This window comes from Carassius gibelio, chromosome B2 (assembly GCF_023724105.1).
Source record: "Carassius gibelio isolate Cgi1373 ecotype wild population from Czech Republic chromosome B2, carGib1.2-hapl.c, whole genome shotgun sequence".
NCBI lineage: Eukaryota > Metazoa > Chordata > Actinopteri > Cypriniformes > Cyprinidae > Carassius > Carassius gibelio.
In genome coordinates this window covers 31,905,959-31,928,208 of record NC_068397.1, presented here as the reverse complement: position 1 = coordinate 31,928,208, position 22,250 = coordinate 31,905,959, and the positions used below count along the sequence as shown (strand labels likewise).

The window sequence follows — 22,250 nt, the reverse complement described above, 5'->3', positions numbered from 1 at the left end:
AAAATCTGAGGGAGAAAAAAAATCAAAAAATTGAGAAAATCATCTTTAAAGTTGTTCAAATTAAGTTCTTAAGTTTTCTCAAATGTTTTGTTATATTTACGGTAGGAGATTTACAAAATGTCTTCATGGAACATGGAACGCTTGCTGAGGAACATCATTCAGCATCATCACATATCAAGCCAGCAGCACAGAAGCAGTAGCACAGGAATATTTGTAGAAATAGACAACAATACATTGGATGAGTCAGTTATACATTTTTAATTTTATGCCAAAAATGATTTTGTATTGTTGACTATTTCTACAAATATTCCTGTGCTACTGATGACTGCTTCTGTGCTGCTGGCTTGATATGTGATGATGCTGACTGTTGTTCCTCAACAAGCGTGTCTCATTACATCCGGATTATCTGCGTCTCTGGAGAGAGAGAGCGAGAGAGAGAGAGAGAGAGAGAGAGAGTGAAAGAGAGAGAGATGATGATGATGATGAAGACTGACGCTCGCTCACACGCTCCTGTTCAGAGGAAGGTTATCCTCCGGCCGGCAGCATGTTGCATCCGCTCCTGATCTTCATGGTCGTCGTCAACATTTCCATGAGCATCATCTTCTGGACCTTCTTGATGTCGGAGGTCTTCTTCAAAGAGGCAGAGACAGAGGAAGTGTCTCCGGCGTAGAGTCATGTAGATCTTTCTCCTCTGCAGCTACAGAACGCTTTCTCTTACATTGTTAAGTTTCCTGTCAGCCTTCTTTTTTTCTTTTGTCCTGTTTGTTCTGTAACAAAAGCATGATTTGGGAATTGTGGAGCACTTATTCATGTACAGGTAAGAGAAAAACAGTCTCACTGTTCAATGTATTACAACATGTAATTATGTATTAACTCTTTACATAAGATATTTCTTGAAGAAACAACTTGCCCAGTAGGAAATGGTGACTTTTTCTGTCATTTCACTACAGTTCATCAACTTTCAGATCACCAGTCAGCAAATATTCTTCTTCTTAATGGTCTTTTCTCAGAATCTTATATTTTATTATTAAACCTTGAGCACTGCTATTCAGAATATTTGAGAGGTTGAAGACCCATTACTACAGTCAGCACTTACTGTATTTCCTCAAATACATGAAGCCTTTTTATATGATGAATGGAGACATTCTACTTTGATCTAATGAAAACATAAATGCATTTCTTTCCATCACACACTAAAATAGTCAAATAGTGTTTGTCACAGAGACACAAATGGGACTTTTCTTGAAGAAGTGTTGCTGGTCATGTTGCTTTATTTCACCTGCGAGAAGAAATGAAATGACTGATGAAGCGTTCTGTTCTGAGACGGTTGTGTGTGATTCAGAGGAGACTGTGATGAGACACACATGAAGGAGCAGATCTGGGGTCCGGGGGGGCTTGTAAGCAGGGCAGTATGGGATCTGAGCTGAAGGCTTATTAGATAAACAGTTGGATTAGTTTTGGAGATGCATATGACAGCGTTTTCAAGTGCGATCAGTGGATAATAGCAGTACAGGCGTCTCTGAGAGACACAACACCGCTGCATGACAGAACACCAGCATGTTGCACTGGCTCCTGATCTTGATCATCGTGTTCAACACCTCCATCACAATCGTGGAGTGGACGTTTCTCTTATATGAGCTGATGAGGTTAAATTCAGAAAACCCAGATGAAGTGTGCTCGGAGCAGACAGAGCGGCGCGGCTCGGGAGCATGAGGAGTTTAGTCTCACATCATGTTCACAAAGAAAATAAGTGTTACGGTAAGAATTGCGTTAAAGTTTCTATAGCTCTCTGTAGAGTCTGTGGTGTGAAGTGCTCCTGTGGACGTGTGACGCTGGTGGGGCTTCTTCCTGCCCATTATTCTCTCCTGTGCTGGATGAGATGGGAATTTCTGGATTTCTGGTTCTCCTAATCTGGGGAATGTTGGATCTGCTGGAACACAAGCTTTGATGAATCTTCTCCTTGTTCTCTGCGGCTCAATCGTTCCCCTGTAATCCAGGCAGATATAAACTTTGAAAACCTAGTGTAAATGGCTGGTCCTGTCCTGATGAAGCTCGTTCACATCACAGATATTGACGTGTAGTCCACGTTTCCATGTTCTTCTGATGCTCTGTACCTCCCTGTTTGTGTGTTTTGTGACGGTTGTTTATGAGTCCATTAAACTGCCCGCTGTTCTTCAGAAAGATCCTCCTCTGCTCAGCTGAGCTCTTCACAACACTGAGCGTATGATATTTGAGATCCGTCCTCAGAGGATGACTGATGGAGGGTTGTGTCTTCTAATATAAGCAGTGTGTGTTCTGCTCCTTCACACAAACTGAATGGTTTTCATCGTCTCTCCTCAGACTGGGTGTTTGGCCCTAAAACTGAAGCTGGTGATTCTGAGCGCTGTGAAGAGGAGAGGGTTCGGATGGAGGAAGAACGAGCCGGTCTACTGCCGGGATCCAACATCACCGAGCCCCGTCATCATCACAGGATCCAGCCTTCATTACATCTCTAAACTATGAGTCTACATACAGGAGAGTCGGTGCCAGCTGTCATTACTCTGGCTTTTATGTTTTCAATTTGTCTTTAGCATGTTTTTATCAGACCAGATGCTCTTTTAGCTGCTGTAGAGAAGCAAAGTGCAGATAACAGTCTTTCAGCATGAAAAGAGGGCGTGGTCATGTGATCGCTGTGATGTCATCAACGTAACCACTGTGTTCTGTGATGCCAATAAAATAAATTCTGGGATAGTTCATATTTTGGCACTGTATATAAATAAACAAGAAGGCATAGATGATGCAAATGAAAAATAGAAATAAAGCCTCTCCTCATTATGGAACCAACAGCTTCTTGTGTCTGATTCATCTTCATGAGCTACGAGATTATTCTAAAGCCTGTCTGAGTCAATGAGGACCGAAACATGTGAGATGTTCTGCTCTAAAACACCGCAGCAGAATCTCATGAAGCTGTCCAGAGCTTAAAATCAGAAGAAAGAAATGCATCATGCTAAATCATGGTGACAATTAACTATTTTTTATTGTGTACTGTTTTAATTGAGCTGCTGTTATTAGACCATTTTATTAGGTTTTACAATGCTAGAATATAACTCATGAGGTTTATTATTAATAAAGTTAAATTCTGTGTACCTTTTCTCCCACTCAGTTTATGATTAACCCTAACCATAACCAGTCTGTAAGCCGTGCTAAAGCTGGATAATATCTGCTGATAAAGCCTGTGACCTTGAGCGTCTCAGCCAATCACAGCGGCTCACATGCGTACATCAACACCTCCATCTTTTATTCTTCATTCACTGCTGGAGCTTCAGAGGAAGGCGACAATGTGATCATATAACACTGTGATTCCGCTGGACGGATGACATCTGACCTTCATCACGGCCTGTGAACAAACTCTCACCTGGACGTATGTATTGGCTTACAAGTCTATAATTGACATGATAAAAGTTCATTATAATGTGAGCTCACTGAAATACTGTGTGTAAGGAAACTACTGAGATATTATGAGAAATCAACCAATCTGTTCTGTGATCAGCTCATTGATCATTGAAGAGCAGGGTCAGGTTAGGGTCAGTTGTTCTTGTATTGGTGTTAACGGTGAGGATGTGTTCTGGATAAGAGTGTGATGGCCGGGAGTGAGCCTCCTCTGCTGCCCCCATCTGGTGAGGAGGAGGTGTTCTTCAAGAATTACATCCCACCTGCTCGAGACGCCATCCATCTGCCCATTCACGTCTTCTACATCATCCTCGCCTCCATCATCATAGTGTTGACGCTCTACGCCATCATCGGCCACCTCATCAAAGACCTGATCCACGACCTGGCAGGTGAGATGAGACGCTTAAACATGATCAATGACGGCTACACTCCTCAAATACTAGTTTAAAGGGTTTAGCTCTGCAAGCTTAATCTAGTATAGGCTTTTCAGTCTTTCTGAAGTCAATTTCTTCAAAAATTAGTGACGCCTACACTTCTAAATTATAAAAGGCAGCTATCAATAAGTCTGGTTCTGTAATAGATCTGGCCATTGGTGTAGTGGTGCCTGGAGAAGTGGGTATACACTAAATTTATGGCCCCATTTTTTTTTTTAAAGCAACCCAACAAAGGATAAACACTCTGTGACATAAGACTAGTCTTATAATTAGTAGTATATTTATATCCATTTATATCTATCTATCTCATATTTCATTTATCTCATTTAGCTCACCTCATTGGACCAGTAGTATTTGCATGTTGTCAATAAACTTCTGCTGCTTGACTCCACAGAGTAAAAATCATCATAAAGTTAATATTAGTTAATGTTAATTTATTATTAATAAAATTAGTCACAGAAGAGGTGCAGTTTTTGCAAAAATTCATTTTTTTTATCCAATTAATTTTAATATAATTAAAATTATATTAAAATTACAGCATCCAGTATAAAACACTAGCGTTTTTAAGCCAAATACAAACTGAAAAGAATCATTTACAGACCATCGGTCGGGTTTTCTCTGAACTTACTGTTTGAACACATTCTTTCTCTGGATCCTTGGACTGAAATGTTTACAGGAGTTTACGGATTTTAACACATGCTTGTGCTGGACTGTCTTGATTTTGGGCTAATGCAGGACACCGAATGAGGATTTAGAAGTGGGTAAATGCAAAACCGACTGATAAAGAAGTGGGTATGTGATGTTTGTGACCTAAACACCATCTCCTCGTCTCCTGCAGACTCTCTGTTCGGCCAGCAGCCCGAGGAGACACCCATCAACCTGTGTGAGGCCAGAGACAAGTTTGTGGCCGACTGGTGTCCGGAGACCAGCCCGGAGCTGGAGGAGATGGCCCGTGCCGAGGAGATCCGGGTGGTGATGGAGGGTAACAGATACACCCCGGCCATCTGGATCATCTCTGACGGTGTGGAGCCCAGAGCACCACGCACCGGCCCACGGGTCGCCTTCGGAAAGAACGTGTAGAGAGTTTGGCGAAGACTTCATAAAGACTGCACAGCACTGACACTCACCCTCATCTGAGCTCATATACCAGTATAGTCTAACACTGCTGGTTTAGGTTCAGTTTACACTGAGCATTACTCACGCTGTCGTACTGCGACTCCCCAGATTTGCTCTAAAACTGCTTTTCATTCCTGGAGTGCTTCTTATTTCTTATTTGTGGGTCCTCGTTTCCTTTCTTCTTGCGTCTTAGCTCCACCCCCTTAGGATACGAGGGAAGGATGCAAGGAAAGGAAATGAGGACAGAGGAAGCAAAGGATGAACACTGGAAAATTCTTGACCACCCAAGCATCACGTGCGCTAAAGAGATCTGCCCTTATGTTAAGTTCTTATTTAAGGCATTTATAATAAATATTAATAAAGCAAGATGCCCTGTTGAAATATATGATATGTATGATATGATCGCTGAATCTGACTGTTAGCCACGGTTTGTTTTGGATGGTTTTGTCCTCACGGTAAAGTCACAGCTTCCAAACCCTCTCAACGCAAAAGCTTACTGGCGCTCGTGATTCTTTAGCTCCGCCCACACGTCACGCCTCCAGCCGCTCGTGTTTTTCCGGGAAAAATCGGTACAGACTATCTTTCTCTTATGAATATAATAAAACTAAAGACTTTTTGGAGTTATGAAGGATGCAGTACTACTCTGTAGGTACTCAAGATTAACAGGATATTGAGTGAAAACGAGCATTTCACCCCCCCCCCTCTCAAATGCTGAGCACCAATTCCAAGTATGGGCTACTAAACTTGGCAAATATCACGACTTTAACTAAATATGTTTCCCAATGAGCAGGACTGAAAAAGCACCGTTTTCTGTGGAGAGCTCCCCCTGGTGGATACACAACAATCTACACGATTCAAACAATAGAGATATAATTTAAAATAGCCTTAAATTCAAATCAGGATGTTCGTAAGCATATGTGTTTTATTCTCCGTGCAAAAGTACGAAAAAGAGAGAGGCTTTGACTCAGAAACAGTGATTCAGTCTCAGTTTGGACTCAGTTCGGAGCACAACAATGAAGCCCATTAAGAGCAGCGCTGGACAAAACTTTTTCAACATAAATGTGCTTATTTTAAAGATATTTGTGTGTTTAAATTGGATTGTAAAGTATAAAATTGTATGAAAAATATTGTGTTTGAAATGAATCACACAATATTGTGATTTTGGGGATGTAGTATGTGTTTTTAGATGCTGCTCTTCCACAGACATTCATGCTGATAGTCAAGGCAGTCGGGGGACAAAGCCTTTTAAATTCATAATTGACTCGAATTCAAAGCCAATCCAGAAATGTAATTCAAGGCTGAATTAAGGAAAATAGAAATAAAACAAAAAATTCATACAAAATTGCATACTGGCTGCTGTCAGTAAATGTAAATGAGGTTTCTATTGTCCTCTTGATTAAAGCGCTCGGTGCAGAGAGACGCATGCGCAGTGCAGCCGAGGTTCTGATGCGGTTCGGCTGATGAGTTCAGAAGCAGCTTCACACGGGCCTGTAGGACAAGCGAAGCTCAGCGTCGCTTCTGTCTGTGAGGAATAGCGATGGAGGGATGATCGGCACCGGCCCGGTGTTTGATGATGAACCGGAGCGACGGAGCGGCGGCGGCCGAGCGGTGAGGACCGATCACGGCTTTATTCACATGAATCCGCTCATCAGCGTCACAAACACGGGCCATCGTTTCATTGCACCAGTCTTGTGTATATGTGCTGATACAACTTATTAGACAACGGGACTAATATTCGTGTTTCTGCTGAGGGTTTTCATCCATCACTGCGTGCTGCACCTGATTCAATCTGAGAAGGACCTGCACTGTTTTTACATCAAACATGACCCACTCATCAAATAGTGTTAACTGTAGCCTATTTTTTCCACCTTCATCTCATAAGCAGTGCACCTGACCAGAGATGCTGCATCTTTCAATCACGTGACACGTCCTATTTTTGCATTCTCATCTGCTTCAGGAAAAACTCAATTTTTGGCTTCCAGAATGGAGTAAAATACAGACAGACGGACCGCAGCAGTCTCTCATGTTCACTGCCAGGGAAATAATTAATATGATGGTCGAAATCTGCATTAACTAACCCTATTAATGGAAATGGAAGTTTGCTAGATTTATGACGTTATTATTGAAGATGTTTATTTGAGGCTCGTGCTGCTTCTTTACTGAGCTCTCAGTTCTGTTTCAGTGAAGGATCGGCTTTGTTTCAGATGATTCAGACCCAACACATCTGTGATGACCCGAGAGCACCGGGAACATTTCCGGTGGACTGGCGGCTGATTTGGCCCGCTGCCCATTTTTTTTTACATTATTATTTAAATGCTTATCTTATCTTATATAATTGTCTGACCTATGTGATCATTGCCATGCGTGATATTAATTAATAGATCGATGATAAATCATGCATCAGCTAGTCTCGACTGATTCTCTCGTAACGGTTTCGATCGCAGTAATCAATAATGCGCGGGACTCGAGGAAGGAGAGCGGGATGTAGATTACTGACCTGTTCAGGGCTTCAAGTGCAGGTCACATTCATCTGCAAAGGCTACTGTATTTTTGTCTTTTTCAATTTAGTAAACTGCTTGCAAATATTTGCCCATCAGTAGCATCTCATTGTTTTCCATAGTCAGAATACTGGATGTTAAAGGACATCATTATATCATTATTAGCCTGCTGTAAAGTAGCGTTAATACATTTAGCAGACAGAAGTTCACAACAATTGATAGTTAAAGGAGGGAGTTAGAGCAGACCCTAAACATATGGTACCCTAGGCAAGATTTTAGCTGGCGCCCCTTGCATCACAGCCAATTCCACCACTGATGATTCACACCGAAACTATACATTAACTCAGTTAGCTAATTAAACAAAAGAACCTCAGCGTCCAAAGCCAGCAACAATACTAACACTTAAATCTTAAATTCTTAATTTCAGATATTCTTTAATCTAGGCATGCACTAATCGTAACTTTTGCCGAATCCAATACAAATTTGGAAAAAATTTAATGTAAGCAAAAGACGAGAAACAATGAAAATATGAGTGGATGAAGAATATGCTTAGTTGCTTTATTAGCCTATATTTTTATCTAAATTAGACTGTATAATTTCAAAACCTGAAGCAAAAACAGAATGGTTTGACTTTACTTTTGTGAAATTAAGCTAAACAAAACATAACAAACAGCAGATGGGCTGAATGAAAATGTAAATGAACTCTCTGTCAGCAGGTGGCACTTAAGCAACAGCAGTGATGCACTTTCCTTGATTACCGCTGTAAACACTAAATACATTATACAGAGGCAGCATGATAGAAACATGCCATCTGTTTCTTAAAGGGGTCATCTAAAATTAACATTGTTTTGTGTATTTGGTGTAATGAAATGTGTTTATGTGGTTTAAAGTTCAAAAAACATTATTTCCACATACTGTAAATTATTGTTTCTTCTTCGCTTTTCTGAAATGCATCAATTTTTACAAAGCTTATCATTCTGAAAAGTGAGGTGTGCTGTGATTGGCCAGCTATCCAGTGCATTGTGATTGGTTGAATGCCTCGACCATGTAACGGAAATGTTAGACCCCTCACCATACTGTGATGCTGTCTGTCCCGGTATGATGAGACAAAACCAATAAAACCAATTACAAATGAGACATTTGCTGCATCCAGTGGGGAAATAACTACGGATTATAATGACTTATACTCTGAGAAACAACTAATAACAAGCTCTACTCTACACTGCTCAAAACTCGCGTTTAAATCATCCATGGCAAATCCTTTACATATGTAAACATACAAACAGACAGTGAATTTTACATCACTATTGAAGATAGCCCATCGGTCAGGGCGGTGATACATTTTGGAGCCAGACTGGAAAACACCGTTGCCCCGGGACGTCGGGCTAGCAATTTCGTGAGCCCTGCACCTCAGATCTATCCAGATTGTGGACCATTGGTTTCCACACGCAATTCGTTCAACAAAATAAATGATTATTTTAAAAGATTGACTCAAAAGAATAATTTGTTCACGAATCTGGAAAGCACATAAAGCTAATGTTTGAGTTTATAAACTTCTATTTCATGCATGATTCAGATGAATGTGTTGACTGAATGCAAAGTGTGAGTTCTAGGAGAATGTTAGTGTCGTGATTCGCTCGTATCGCTCACTAGGAGTTGCTGAATTAACCCTTTTTGGTCCCAGTCCAACCCTGGCTGGTGTAGGGATGCTGAAAGACTAGAGAGAATGAAGGTTAGGCTGCTATGATTATATATCGTGGTTCTCTCTCGGGGTCGTTGTATAGAGGGTGTGGTTACTGATGGTGAATTGGCTGCGTTGATTATCTGCGCATGCTACTCACGAAATTTGTTAATAAAACATCATGTTGTAGGCTACTCTCACAGGAAACAGTCCTCATCCACCGTAAAATGCGTTGCACTCATATTTGGGTTGAACAGATCTGGAACAGTGCTTTAAATACAATTTAACCACAGATTTTTAGTTGAGTGCTCTTTAGAAAGACCAAAGAAAGTATTTTTGCTCTCACAACAATTCACACAGCGTCTCCACAGAAAATATAAATTAACAGATTCTTTCTTTGTGCAAACATATGGGCGCTGTTATGATGTGGTCGAAAACCAGATATAAAATTGTCCAGGTATCCATTTGAGTTTAAGTATTTGTTCAGCTGATTTAAAAACTACCTTTTCTATAATTTTGCCTATAAAAGGAAGATTAGATATTGGTCTGAAATTGCTCAAAATTGTGTTATCAAGATTGCTCTTTTTTAGGAGGGGCTAAACAACTGCAGTTTTTTGGGAGTTAGGAAATGTCCCAGAAAGAAGTGAGGCGTTCACCACTTCTAAGAGATCTGCTTCTAAGCAGTCAAGCACACTTTTGAAAAAAGATGTGGGAAGTGTGTCAAGACAACAGGTTGATGATTTTAGGTGCTGCACTATGTCTTACAAAAGTTTTCTATCAATTGCTTCAAAAATAGACATGGTATCTTTTTAAAATTGTGGCCTAATCTGTCTGACCTCTGCATTACTTGAGGATGTGCTAATCGCCTTCCTGATATTGATGATCTTCTCAGAAAAGAAAGAAGCAAACTCATTGCATTTGCTGTCTGATAGCATTTCACTGGGGGGTTTGTCAGTCTCTCAACAGTGGCAAAAAGGGTACGAGTGTTATTTAAGTTACTGTTTATAAGGTTTGAGAAGAAGTTCTGTCTAGCTGTGGCTAGTTTCACATTAAAATCATGAAGGCTCTCTTTATAGATGCTATAATAGTAAATTTCAAGTTTTGTCTTCCGCCACATCCGCTTTTCTGCGTTGTCTTTCCAAAGTCTGAACTGAATTTTAAAAGTTGATTAGATTTTTGAAAGGTTACATAAATGTGGCATACATAAATTTAATCCATTTTATATCCAAATGGGGTGTTAATAATTTTTGTTGTTGCAATGTGGGCTGGTTTTTAAGTGAAATTAAAGAATTTAAATGTCATGCTAGATTACACACATTTTCCTGGTCAAAACAGGAAAGAATTCATTCAGCAGTCCTCTGTGAGTTTACTTCATTTCTGACCATAACCGCCTGCTCCTGCAAACATTCTAATATTGTATATAATGTTCTCTAAGGATGCTCCAATCAGGATTTTTGGAGTGATGATGTTGAACACATACGCCGTGCCTTGTTTACACTCGGGTCCAGTAGCACCACACATATGTGTTCTACGCCATCACGGTGGATCTGGGTCAGTTCCAGCGCTGCCACACGCTTGCATCATGGTACTGTCGTACACAATAACGATTATTATGATTATAATTAAATAAACATAGGAATCGATCAATATTAAATCATAATACACTCTGGACTAAACAGCAGCCACTGGCTTACACTGGTCACATTAACGAATGTGTCAAAACAACTTTATTTAAAGTTTTAAGCATGCAAAGATAAAACAATACACCTAGTTACATGAGATGAAACTATCTACTGCACAAACCTCTGCCATTACTTGAAGTAGCATTCAGATAGACACACCCACAGCAGGTTATGATTTGTCGATCGACAGGCTCAAATCTGATTGGCTAAAGAGTACGAGTGTCCCCCGTGTGGGAGGAGCTCACTGCCAGGAAAGTCTCAGAAATACACACACAAATCCAGGATAATTAACACATTTACAGTCCATGATGAACTTGTCAATTTTATGAATGAATATTCCTATTTTATGCACGTGAATTGGTTTTTGTGAATATATGTATATATATTTTTGTGCTTGTGAACTAGGATTCATGCATGTTAACTGGGATACTATATGTGCATTGTGTCTTTTGTGTTAATTATTGAGTCTAATTTGTTTGCATATAACAATGACTACTGCAACTGTGTTTCCAACCGATCTGTGCAGCGCGATGCGTTTCCTTATTTATCCACCGGCGATCCCATCCTGATGTGGACCTCTACTTAATTGTACTTTCCATTAGCTAAAGTTTGAATTACCATTGTGTACGAAATGTGCTACATAAATAAAACTTGCCTTGCCTAAAGTACAATGACAAAAGCACTTCAGTAATGTGTTTATGAACGTATGATTCATGGATTCCTGTTCTGTTTTTTCAGGGATTTTGTTGTGGATGGAGAGGAAAATGTGTGCAGAGCTGCGGGTTACATGACAGGTAAAACACACACTCACTCACACAAATACACACACACAAATGCAAAAACACACATTTTTCTTTGTGACATAAATGTCTAAATATTGTTTTGGATCACTGATTTCATAGTGAACATATATGTGTGTGTATATGTTTAACACGCATTTGTATGTTTGTAGACTGTCTGAATGAAGACACTGATAAAGTTCCTCTTCAAACGCACCCACTGAGAGAATTTGAGCAGGTGAGATCTTCAGTCTATGTCTGCAGTGGTTCAGCTCATCTCATGTAAAATTAGATCAAATGAAACTGTTTCCATCATTGATCTAAAACACATCCATCTGTTTCCAAACGGCCGCTGGAGTTGTTTCAGAGGAAGGAAGCGCTCTGGACAGATGAGATCCACAGCTGCTCTCTTGCGCCATCATCTGCTGTTTGCTGTATTGCGTGTGACGTCACACATGATTGTGAACCTTGATGTTGTGTTGTTAATTGCAGTCTTCTCTGAGTGTGAGCTGCTCTGATTCAGAGAAACAACTTATGATTAGACATCCTGTGAGTTTGTGTGTGTTATGTTCTTAATGTCAGTTCTCATGTTCTGATTTCTTGTTTTTGGGAAGTCGTGGCCTAATGGTTAGAGGGTTGGACTCCCAATCGAAGGGTTGTGGGTTCTAGTCTCGGGCCGGCAGGAATTGTGGGTGGGGGGAGTGCATGTACAGTTCTCTCTCCACCTTCAATACCACGACTGAGCTGCCCTTGAGCAAGGCATCGCACCCCAAACTGCTCCCCGGGCGCCGCAGCATAAATGATGAACACTGCTCCGGGTGTGTGTTCACGGTGTGTGTGTGTGTGTGTGTGTGTGTGTGTGTGTGTGTGCACTTCGGATGGGTTAAATGCAGAGCACAAATTCTGAGTATGGGTCACCATACTTGGCTGAATGTCACTTCACTTTCACTTTCCCTTTTATTGTGCTCACTGAAACATTTAACATTTACAATAAATTCATTATTGGGATATCACACACACACAAATGTTATAAACCAGAGCAGAGCTGAGCCGCTCACATTCAGACATCAGATGTCTAAACAGATCAGTGCTGTTAAATGTGTGGTAAAGGCCGTGTGTTGATGGTAAACGCTGCCGGCAGACGCACAGGTTTAGCTGCACTTACGAAAGGAAAATATATTTCTTAAAATATATTGTGATATATTGTAATATATTATTTTCCCTTTTTATTTTCTAATATTTTATGTATTTAAATACATAGAATAATATATTGATAATACATATATTATATAACATATTGCAATATATACAAATGATTGCCGCTTTCAATATATTGCAATATATTGGAAAAAATAAATATTAAATTCCATATATAAGAATATATGCCTAATATATTACATGATATTATCCAATATACTGCAATATATTTTTGTTTCATAAGGGCTAATGTTGGATGATGATCGTCCAGCTGCTGGCCGTCGAAGCGTTTGACCGATATTACACCAGAACAATGAGTTTTGCTGTGAGATGCAGAAACACTTCGTACGAGTCACTAGTTTCTTTCTGATGATGAACTCTGAGCTCATTCTTGAGGAAAACACTTTGATACGCCAAACAACAGCAAATAGTGAGTGTAAGAGAGAGAAACTGACTGATTAAATGCTTGAAATGTTGTCTGTGGTTTTCAAAATTAATAATAATCAGAAATGTTTCTTGAGCAGTAAATCATATTATTCTGATTTCTGAAGATCATGTGACACTGAATCCTGGAGGAATGATGCTGAAAATACAGCGGAGCATCACAGAAATACATTACACTTTAACACAGATTCACACAGAAAACAGCTAAAACCGTAATAATATTTAAAGCGTAATAATATTTCACAAATTTACTGTATTTTTGACCATAAAATTAAACTTCTTTCACAAACGTTATACAATCTTAACAATTCCAAACATTTATCCTGTAGTGCATTTGGTCGTCACAGTATAACAGTGATGCCAGTTGAGATTGGTAGAAGAGGCAAAGATGAAGCTCAGAAATGAGAGAGTTTTGAGTGTAGTGAATTCCTGAGTCTTCTTCATCATCATCATCATCATCATCATCAGTATTATTCTGTGGGGAGGGGATGATGACAGGTGTGTCTGACCACTGGTGTATTTATAGATGTTGTTCTCAGGACTGTGAAGCACACAGGGATGTCAGTGTCGAGTTCAGAGTGAGTTAGGTAACTCATCCAGCGATCAGACGGACGGCTGCTGTGGGACTCAGGACAGCTTCAGCGGTTTATCTGAGCCGAGTCTGGAATCAACACATGTGAAGCTGGGACGCTCCTCACGGACAGTTATTATTAGGAAGTCAGTTTCTGAGTGAGAAGCGGCTGTCCGATGGACCGAGTCCAGACGTTCACGGTCATGTGACCTCACCTCATCTCTGCCCTCTGATTGGCTCGTCTCTGGGCTCTCACGGATTCCTGGGATTTCTTCCAGAGTAAAAACAGCTCTGTCTGTATCTCCGTCCTAAAACTCATCATGGAGTCAAGCGGCCCCGGGCCCTTATAGCGGCTCCTCATTCTCTGTGTGTGTTTGAGCGTGAAGATGGCGTGTAAATATGATCAAGTGGATAAGGATCCTTCATGTTTGCTTGTGTAGTGTTGTAGTTGTGTGATGTGTGCGAGCGGCGTGGTCTTCACACACACACACACACACTCACACACTCACGCCGGACATGTCTAACACTTACCGAACTCTCTCGCAGCACCTCAGTGATCTGAAGAAGGAGAACTTCAGCCTCAAGCTGCGCATCTACTTCCTGGAGGAGCGGATCCAGCAGAAGTTTGAGGACAGCAGCGATGAGATCTACAGGACGGTGAGACGCTTTCAGATCTGCTTTACTTACAAGCAAAAGAATACAGTAATAATGATTAAAATGATACAAATAAATATCATTTAATTTGTATATGACCTTTCTCCATTAAAAAAAATAACGTATACATTTCCTTTAAAGAAATGGTAGCGCTGGAGTTCTCGTCGGGACAGAGCCGCAGGTCGGTGTGAGAGAGAGTAGATTTTACTGCCACGGAAAACCTGTTTATTGATTTTTTTTATTTGATGTATCCTAGATTTTTGTTAGCTGATTTGGTAATGCTAATTTTGTTGAAATCATAAGAATTACTTGTAATTGTTTTAGAAGCACCAAAGGACCCATCATTAATGGCCTTGTGTGCCGTCTTTATTCTGAGTTATTTAGGCGTGTTTAGATTTTTTTTGTTAAGTTTTTTTGAAAAAGAAAAAAATCACACAAAAAAACCAATGCCAAAAAGGTTATGTTTGCTGGAAATAATAAAACAATTGTTTACATTTTCTTCATTGAACCATGTAAAAACTCAGCCAAACATGCTGCATTATTCTGAAATACAGGCTTATATACATGAACGTGTGTGTATATGATGGTAAGTGATTTGTGGCTATATCAATCTGAATTTATTTTGAATTCCAGCACAGAAATCCATTTGTTCTGCTGTAACTCTTTCCAGTTTATTAGTTTTAATCACTTCACGTCTGAAGTGTTCATGTGCAGAGTGAGGGTGATTTTACGCTTATGACGCATCACTGATCAGATTTCTGCTGCAACAACAAGCCACTGTTACTAAAAATGCTCACACATCTTTTTCTTCAGATGTTTCTTAAACGTTCATGAAATAGCTTGTATCACTGAAGAATTTACATACAGAAGTCCTAGAAACCCTTCTGAATGTTCAGTACAGAAGGCAATATTGCTGCTCGTGTGTGTGTCGCAGCAGGTAAACACTCGACAGCTGTTCACTTCACTTGTGCTTTAGTTTCAGCGCTGCATTCCAGCCCACTAAAAATAACCTGTGAGATGCCTGAACCGCCTGTTAAAGGACACTGATTAATCCCACACACCACACACACACACAAACACACTCACTCTCTCTCACACGCACAGACACACTCACACACAAACACACACTCTCAATCTCTCTCTCTCTCACACACACACACAAACACACTCACTCTCTCTCACACGCACAGACACACTCACACACAAACACACACACTCAATCTCTCTCTCTCACACACACACACACACACACACACACACACAAGTAAAGTCAAGTCACCTTTATTTATATAGCCCTTTTAACAAAACAGACTGTAACAAAGCAACTGAACAACATTCATTAGGAAAACAGTGTCTCAATAATGCAGAATGACAGTTAAAGGCAGTTCATCATTGAATTCAGTGATGTCATCTCTGTTCAGTTAAATAGTGTCTGTGCATTTATTTGCAATCAAGTCAATGATATCGCTGTAGATGAAGTGACCCCAACTAAGCAAGCCAGAGGCGACAGCGGCAAGGAACCGAAACTCCATCGGTGACAGAATGGAGAAAAAAACCTTGGGAGAAACCAGGCTCAGTTGGGGTCAGTTCTCCTCTGACCAGACGAAACCAGTAGTTCAATTCCAGACTGCAGCAAAGTCAGATTGTGCAGAAGAATCATCTGTTTCCTGTGGTCTTGTCCTGGTGCTCCTCTGAGACAAGGTCTTTACAGGGGATCTGTATCTGGGCTCTAGTTGTCCTGGTCTCCGCTGTCTTTCAGGGATGTAGAGGTCCTTTCTAGGTGCTGATCCACCATCTGGTCTGGATACGTACTGGATCCGGGTGACTGCAGTGACCCTCTGATCTGGACACAGACTGGATCTGGTGTGACCTCGGAACAAGAGAGAAACAGACTAATATTAGCGTAGATGCCATTCTTCTAATAATGTGGAAAGTACGGTGTTATGTGAAGTGTTTCCGGTTCCGGTTTACCTAATTAATGCAGCCTAAAAATCCTTTAACGGATTTGGATATTAAAAGCATATTAGTATGTTATGTGTAAACCAGGTTAAAAAGATGGGTCTTTAATCTAGATTTAAACGGCAAGAGTGTGTCTGCCTCCCGAACAATGTTAGGTAGGTTATTCCAGAGTTTAGGAGCCAAATAGGAAAAGGATCTGCCGCCCGCAGTTGATTTTGATATTCTAGGTATTATCAAATTGCCTGAGTTTTGAGAACGTAGCGGACGTAGAGGAGTATAATGTAAAAGAGCTCATTCAAATACTGAGGTGCTAAACCATTCAGGGCTTTATAAGTAATACGCAATATTTTAAAATCTATACGATGTTTGATAGGGAGCCAGTGCAGTGTGGACAGGACCGGGCTAATATGGTCATACTTCCTGGGCATACTTTAACACTCACGCTCTCCCCCTCAGACACACACACTCTCTCTCTCTTTCTCTCTCACTCTCACTCTCTCTCACTTACACACACTGCTGACATGAAGAACTGGTGTGAACAGACACATTTACAGATGTTTGGTTTGTTCCAGAACATCGAGCTGAAGGTGGAGGTGGAGAGTCTGAAACAGGAGCTGCAGGAAAAACAGCAACTACTGGATAAAGCTCTGTAAGTACATGTGTCTGCCTCTTATCAGTCTACATTCATCCTCCTCCTGTCTCTGTGGATGAGTGAGAGCGCTAGAGAGAGATGGGTTTAATAGCTGATTATCTGATCTTATGATCCTCTTTCCCGTGTAAAACATATAAACCCTTACAGACATGGTGGCGTGAGCCATTCTGAGCCAAAGCACAAATGTGACACGTGTGTGTGTGTGTTTGAGAGAGAGAGAGAGAGCACTGTGTGTGTAAGAGAGATATATGTATATTTGGATGTACAGTATATTATATCTATTTTTGCTTTGCTTGTTTTTATTCTGCTATGTACAATGCTTTGGCAAGATGTACCTTAGTATGTCATGCCAATAAAGAAATATGAATTGAATCAAGATTTGTGTGTGAGAGAGATGAGTGTGTATTATTTTTTTTATGGGCTTAGCAGACACTTTTATCCGAAGTGACTTACAGTGCATTCAGGCTAACATATTTGACCTAATGTGTTCCCTGGGAATCGAACCCACAACCTTGCACTGCAATTACAATGCTCTACCACTTGAGCCACAGGAACACTAGTGTGTGTGTGTGTGTGTGTGTGTGTGTGTGTGTGTGTGTGAGTGTGTGAGTGAGAGGTGTGTATGTGAGAGAGAGAGTGAGAGAGTGTGATGAGTCTGAACAGTCGCGCTAGATATGATGAGCTCCTGTTAATTAATATAAAATACTGCTGTTAATTAACAACAATTACCAGCATCATATAAATCTCAACTGTCAATAACGGATGCATTCAGCGGTTGCCATGGAGATTGTTTATCCTGCAGACACTAAAGGAGAAAAAGAAAAGCCTTTAAACAGACAATGCTACATGAACACCCCGAATCTCTTTATGTTGATATGACCTCTCAAGAAGAGAGTATATTTCCCCTTCACTAAGAAGAAGGGAATCTGTAAAGGATGTCAGATCTGCATTTTTGAATCAGCTGATCACTCCTCCCATTTCCAAACCATCAATCTGTACAACAGTGGAACGGTCTTAATTCAAGGAAATGAAGCTAGTCTCCAAGCTTTTGAGAAATCATTTCCCATTTTAAAGCAGATAATTGAGGAGGAAACAGAGGGATCTGAGGAGGAGAATGAAGTGCGTCCCTACTCTCTGGTCAGCACATCTCCAGCCCCATCTGATGAACTGATCCCTGAGCAGACCACACACACTCACAGTTATCTCCAGTGTCTTCCCCAGAAGATAGCTCTGCTAGAGATAGAGGTGTCAGAATTAAAGCAGCTCATCCTGAGCCGTCCAGATGAATTCACCATCAATAATCTCAAGGCTGAAATTAAGGAGTTACACAACATCAACATGAATCTAGAGGGCCAAATGTCAAAAATGAAAGACGACTTAATACAGAGAGAAAGAAAATTTGAGAAAAACATCCATGAGTTAAAAGAAAAGCTGAAAGAACAGACTGCAATGTGTTTAGAGCTTAAAAACAAGGACAGAGAATCTCCCAACAAGAGCTGCTCTGAGAGTAACCTGCGGCTCCATCACGAAGAGACGTCACACAGATCTAGACCTACAGATTCACACACACCACCAGCGTCACACAGATCTAGACCTGCAGATTCAGTGAAGGAGCGCGCTCACACACCACCAGCGTCACACAGCTCTGCACCTGCAGATTCACACACACCACCAGCGTCACACAGATCTGGAGCTGCAGATTCTCACACATCACCAGCGTCACACAGATCTGCACCTGCAGATTCACACACACCACCAGCGTCACACAGGACACCAGCGACTCAAGGCTCTGTGCTTCTTCTGATGGACTCCACTGGAAAGAACATCGAACCCAAGAAACTCTTCCCCAGACAGAGAGTCCTAGCGCTCCACTGCAGAAACACAGAACGCGTTCATGAACTGCTCACTAATGATGATCTCGGCAGCCCGCAGTGTGTTATCATTCACACAGGTACAAATGACCTCCATAAGTTAAATGAACGTACAGCTATGGCAATACATGAGATGGCAGAGAAAGCCTCACAGACATTCCCCGCTTCACATGTACTGATCTCCACCTTGCTCCCGGGGCTCGACGTCCCTCCCTCTGTGATCGATCAGATCAACCAAGAGATCCGTTACTCCTGCTCCAGTCTGCCCAACGTGCACTTAGTCCATCACAGCTCTGTAAGACCATGGCATCTGTATGACGGGCTCCACCTCAATCAGGATGGAGTCAGGATTTTTGCCAAAGCTATCAAAGATGTTGCTCTTGGACGCTTTCCAACAACCGACTACAGAGGAGCTAAAAGAAACATGAGAATGCAGGCGTCCGAGGTATCTGGACCTTCATCTCACTCAAGACCACCACGAGACTTTCACAGACATCCCAGGACTTCAGGATGGTCTCACAGACAGCAGGAGAGTCAGCTCTGCACTGAAGGCCGACCCCAGCGCCGGACACACAGCTATGCCCAGGTACTGTCCCAGCAGACGCCCCCATCATCCGCTCAGGAACTGCTCTCCATTAGTGAGGGGGGAGAAATTAAACCACTGCTAACCCTTCTCTGCAACAAAATGCTCAACTGAACTCAACTGAATTGTTCACAACACAATCATTATTATCATTGTGATTATTTTTATTATCAATTGTTGTTATTACTTTTATTATTATTATTTTTTAGTCATTATTCACAGTGATTTATTTTAATCAGTTTGACTACCTTTTTACTTCCTCTACTATTATTATTACTATTATTTATTTTATTTTTACATTTATTAAATTTTTATTTATAAAAGGTTTTATTTTTGGTTTTGCCTCCAGATAAACAGCAGTATTGCTTAATCCCTGAGAGGTGTGTGTGAGTGAGAGTATGCGTGTGCGTGTGTGTGTGCTTGTGTGTGTGTAAGAGGAGTGTGTGTGTGTGTGTGTGTGTGTGTGTGTGTGTGTGTGTGCTTGTGTGTGTGTAAGAGGAGTGTGTGTGTGTGTGTGTGTGTGTAAGAGGAGTGTGTGTGTGTTGTCCTGATTCACTCAGATGGTTTAGTGTGATGTGCTGCTGGTTGTTAGCCAGCAGACTGACTCTTAGATAGAATCACGAAACACTCAATCCATCAGCAGTCATACAGACTCACAACTGTTACCTTGCGCTCTCCAGTTCTCATGAGCTCAGTGTTTCTGATGTGATTTTTGACAGGAGAGCAGCAGAGAGTCTGAGCAATCACAATGAAGAGGAGCTGCAGCAACGGTGTGAGGAGAGACAACAGGAGATCGATCACATGCAGCAGGTGCTGGAGACCAAGATACAGATACTGCAGGAGGTACAACACTCACACACACACACACACACATTCACAAGTGTTAATGTTAGTGATGGTGATGAAGTCTCTGTGTGGCAGGAGGCTCAGTTAGCGCGGGACGAGGCCGAGCGCATGGCCAGCATCACTGAATCTCACTCCCAGCATCCATCTGTCACCATGGAAATGGTTGCCAAGGACACTCCAGGAGACACAAGCACAAAGCCTGATGAAGATGCAGACAGTGAGAGGTGAGATTCAGCATTCACAGCATCTCAGTCAGTGTGGAGTGGAAACGTCTAACACAGCGATGCACACAGTCTCTTTCACACTGACCTTTCAGTTCTGCACACAACTAGCCTCCATCTTGCTGACCCTCTCCATCTCTCTCTCTCTTGTGCTGATGATGTGTGTTTGTGCAGGATCGAGCAGCTGAGAGCAGCGCTGTGCCTTAAGGAGCAGATGATCAGAGAGCTAACGGAGGAGAAGACGGAGCTGAGACAGAGAGTGAGACACATGGAGGAGCAGCTGGAGCAGCTGTCTGTGTCTCTGCTGCAGAGAGAGAGAGATGCACAGGTCAGTCTGCACATGCACACACACATGCTCTCTCTCTCTCACACACACACACACATACTCAGATGTCTGTTGGTGATGATTCTCTCTTGTCAGTTCTATCAGGAGGAGTTGGGTCGTGAGAGGCTCCGTGTGCAGCAGGAGATGCAGGTGTGTGTGTTTCTGTGCAGTTCTTCACTCGTCTCCAGTACAGATCAAACTTACCAGGCCTTCAGGAGCATTACAGGTGGTTGCGTTAGATCCGGTCTGGAGCTGACCTCTGCTGGACCAAGGTCTGTGATCTACAGTCACAGTCTGACCTCTGCTGGTCCGAGATCTTAGGGTGACCTCCTAGCTGTAGACCTGTAGCGGGACAGTAGATGTGATTTAGCAGGACACGTTTTATACATTTACTACTGCTATGCTATGTAGAGTATATACAGATTTACACAGGGCACCCAACTCTCACATATTTAACAGTTGAAACTTTTCTCTGGCAAAACAAATTTGTTTGAATGTTCAGATTGTGCAAATGGTTCAGTACACATTTGTAATTGCACTCTGGAAAGCATCGAAAGGTTGTATTTATGATGTGCTTTCCTAGTGCTGAGCAGTGTAGCCAATCAAAGACATCCACCCAGGTATATGTCCTAGCCCAGTCTTTACTAAAAGAACATTTTGTCTCATTTAGTCAGAAGTCTAACTAAACTAACTAACTAACTCTTTCTTTTAAACTCGCTGAAGTCCCCTTTGTTAACCCGATGATAATCTTACCATTTTCAGGTAAATAAGTTAACATGAAGAGCGTGGCACCACCATTGGCTTAGTTCTTTCTCTTTCTCCTGAGGGAGCACACACACACACACACACACACACACACACACAGAGCGACGTCTGACCTCAATGTATCCCAGTTAAAGCACCTCAAATGCTTCAGAATAAGCACAGTGAGATTAAACTACAGTCCTGCACCATTTTAACCAGATTAGGATCATTTACTAACAGCTTTCTCAAACATGGATCCACACTTTAAATTAAATTCATCAGCCAAAATAGTTTTTTTGTTCAGTGTCTGTGTCAATCAGCTGATATTAAAACCAAATAAAATCAGGGCTCATTTTCCCCATTGCTTATACAATAAACTATGACTGTTTTCAACAGCATGCCTCAGATTAACATTATGATAATGTGATGTTTTGTTTACTGTGTGTTGTAGAGTCTGATGGAAGAGCAGCAGCTGCATCAGTATGAGCACACCGCTGGACAGTGTGTGGATGAACTACAGCAAGCGCAGAAGCAGATCAACGAGAGCGAGACCAACAACAAGGT

General features: G+C 41.4%; 1 protein-coding gene and 1 long non-coding RNA gene across 10 annotated transcripts in view; one reads left to right on the top strand and one right to left on the bottom strand.

Annotated features, from left to right (window-relative positions):
- The first annotated feature begins 6,406 nt into the window (after positions 1-6,406).
- LOC127951615 (myomegalin) overlaps positions 6,407-22,250 on the top strand; it is a 53,607-nt gene continuing 37,763 nt past the window's right edge. For 6 of the 9 annotated variants that reach the window (XM_052549600.1, XM_052549602.1, XM_052549599.1 and 3 more), the window contains exons 1-10: positions 6,407-6,587; positions 11,579-11,634; positions 11,793-11,857; positions 14,378-14,488; positions 17,017-17,093; positions 20,270-20,393; positions 20,472-20,620; positions 20,792-20,945; positions 21,039-21,092; positions 22,138-22,248. In XM_052549600.1, coding sequence (XP_052405560.1) covers positions 6,550-6,587; positions 11,579-11,634; positions 11,793-11,857; positions 14,378-14,488; positions 17,017-17,093; positions 20,270-20,393; positions 20,472-20,620; positions 20,792-20,945; positions 21,039-21,092; positions 22,138-22,248 — 939 coding nt within the window. In that variant the 5' untranslated portion in view covers positions 6,407-6,549. The remainder of the gene's footprint in view (positions 6,588-11,578; positions 11,635-11,792; positions 11,858-14,377; positions 14,489-17,016; positions 17,094-20,269; positions 20,394-20,471; positions 20,621-20,791; positions 20,946-21,038; positions 21,093-22,137; positions 22,249-22,250) is intronic. The other 3 variants (XM_052549603.1, XM_052549597.1, XM_052549598.1) reach the window with 1 other exon arrangement.
- On the bottom strand, positions 17,807-19,470 carry LOC127951639 (uncharacterized). Its single transcript, XR_008152684.1, has 3 exons — positions 18,832-19,470; positions 18,691-18,747; positions 17,807-18,648 (listed from the first exon to the last, which is right to left on the bottom strand). It is a non-coding gene; the product is annotated as an uncharacterized LOC127951639 (long non-coding RNA).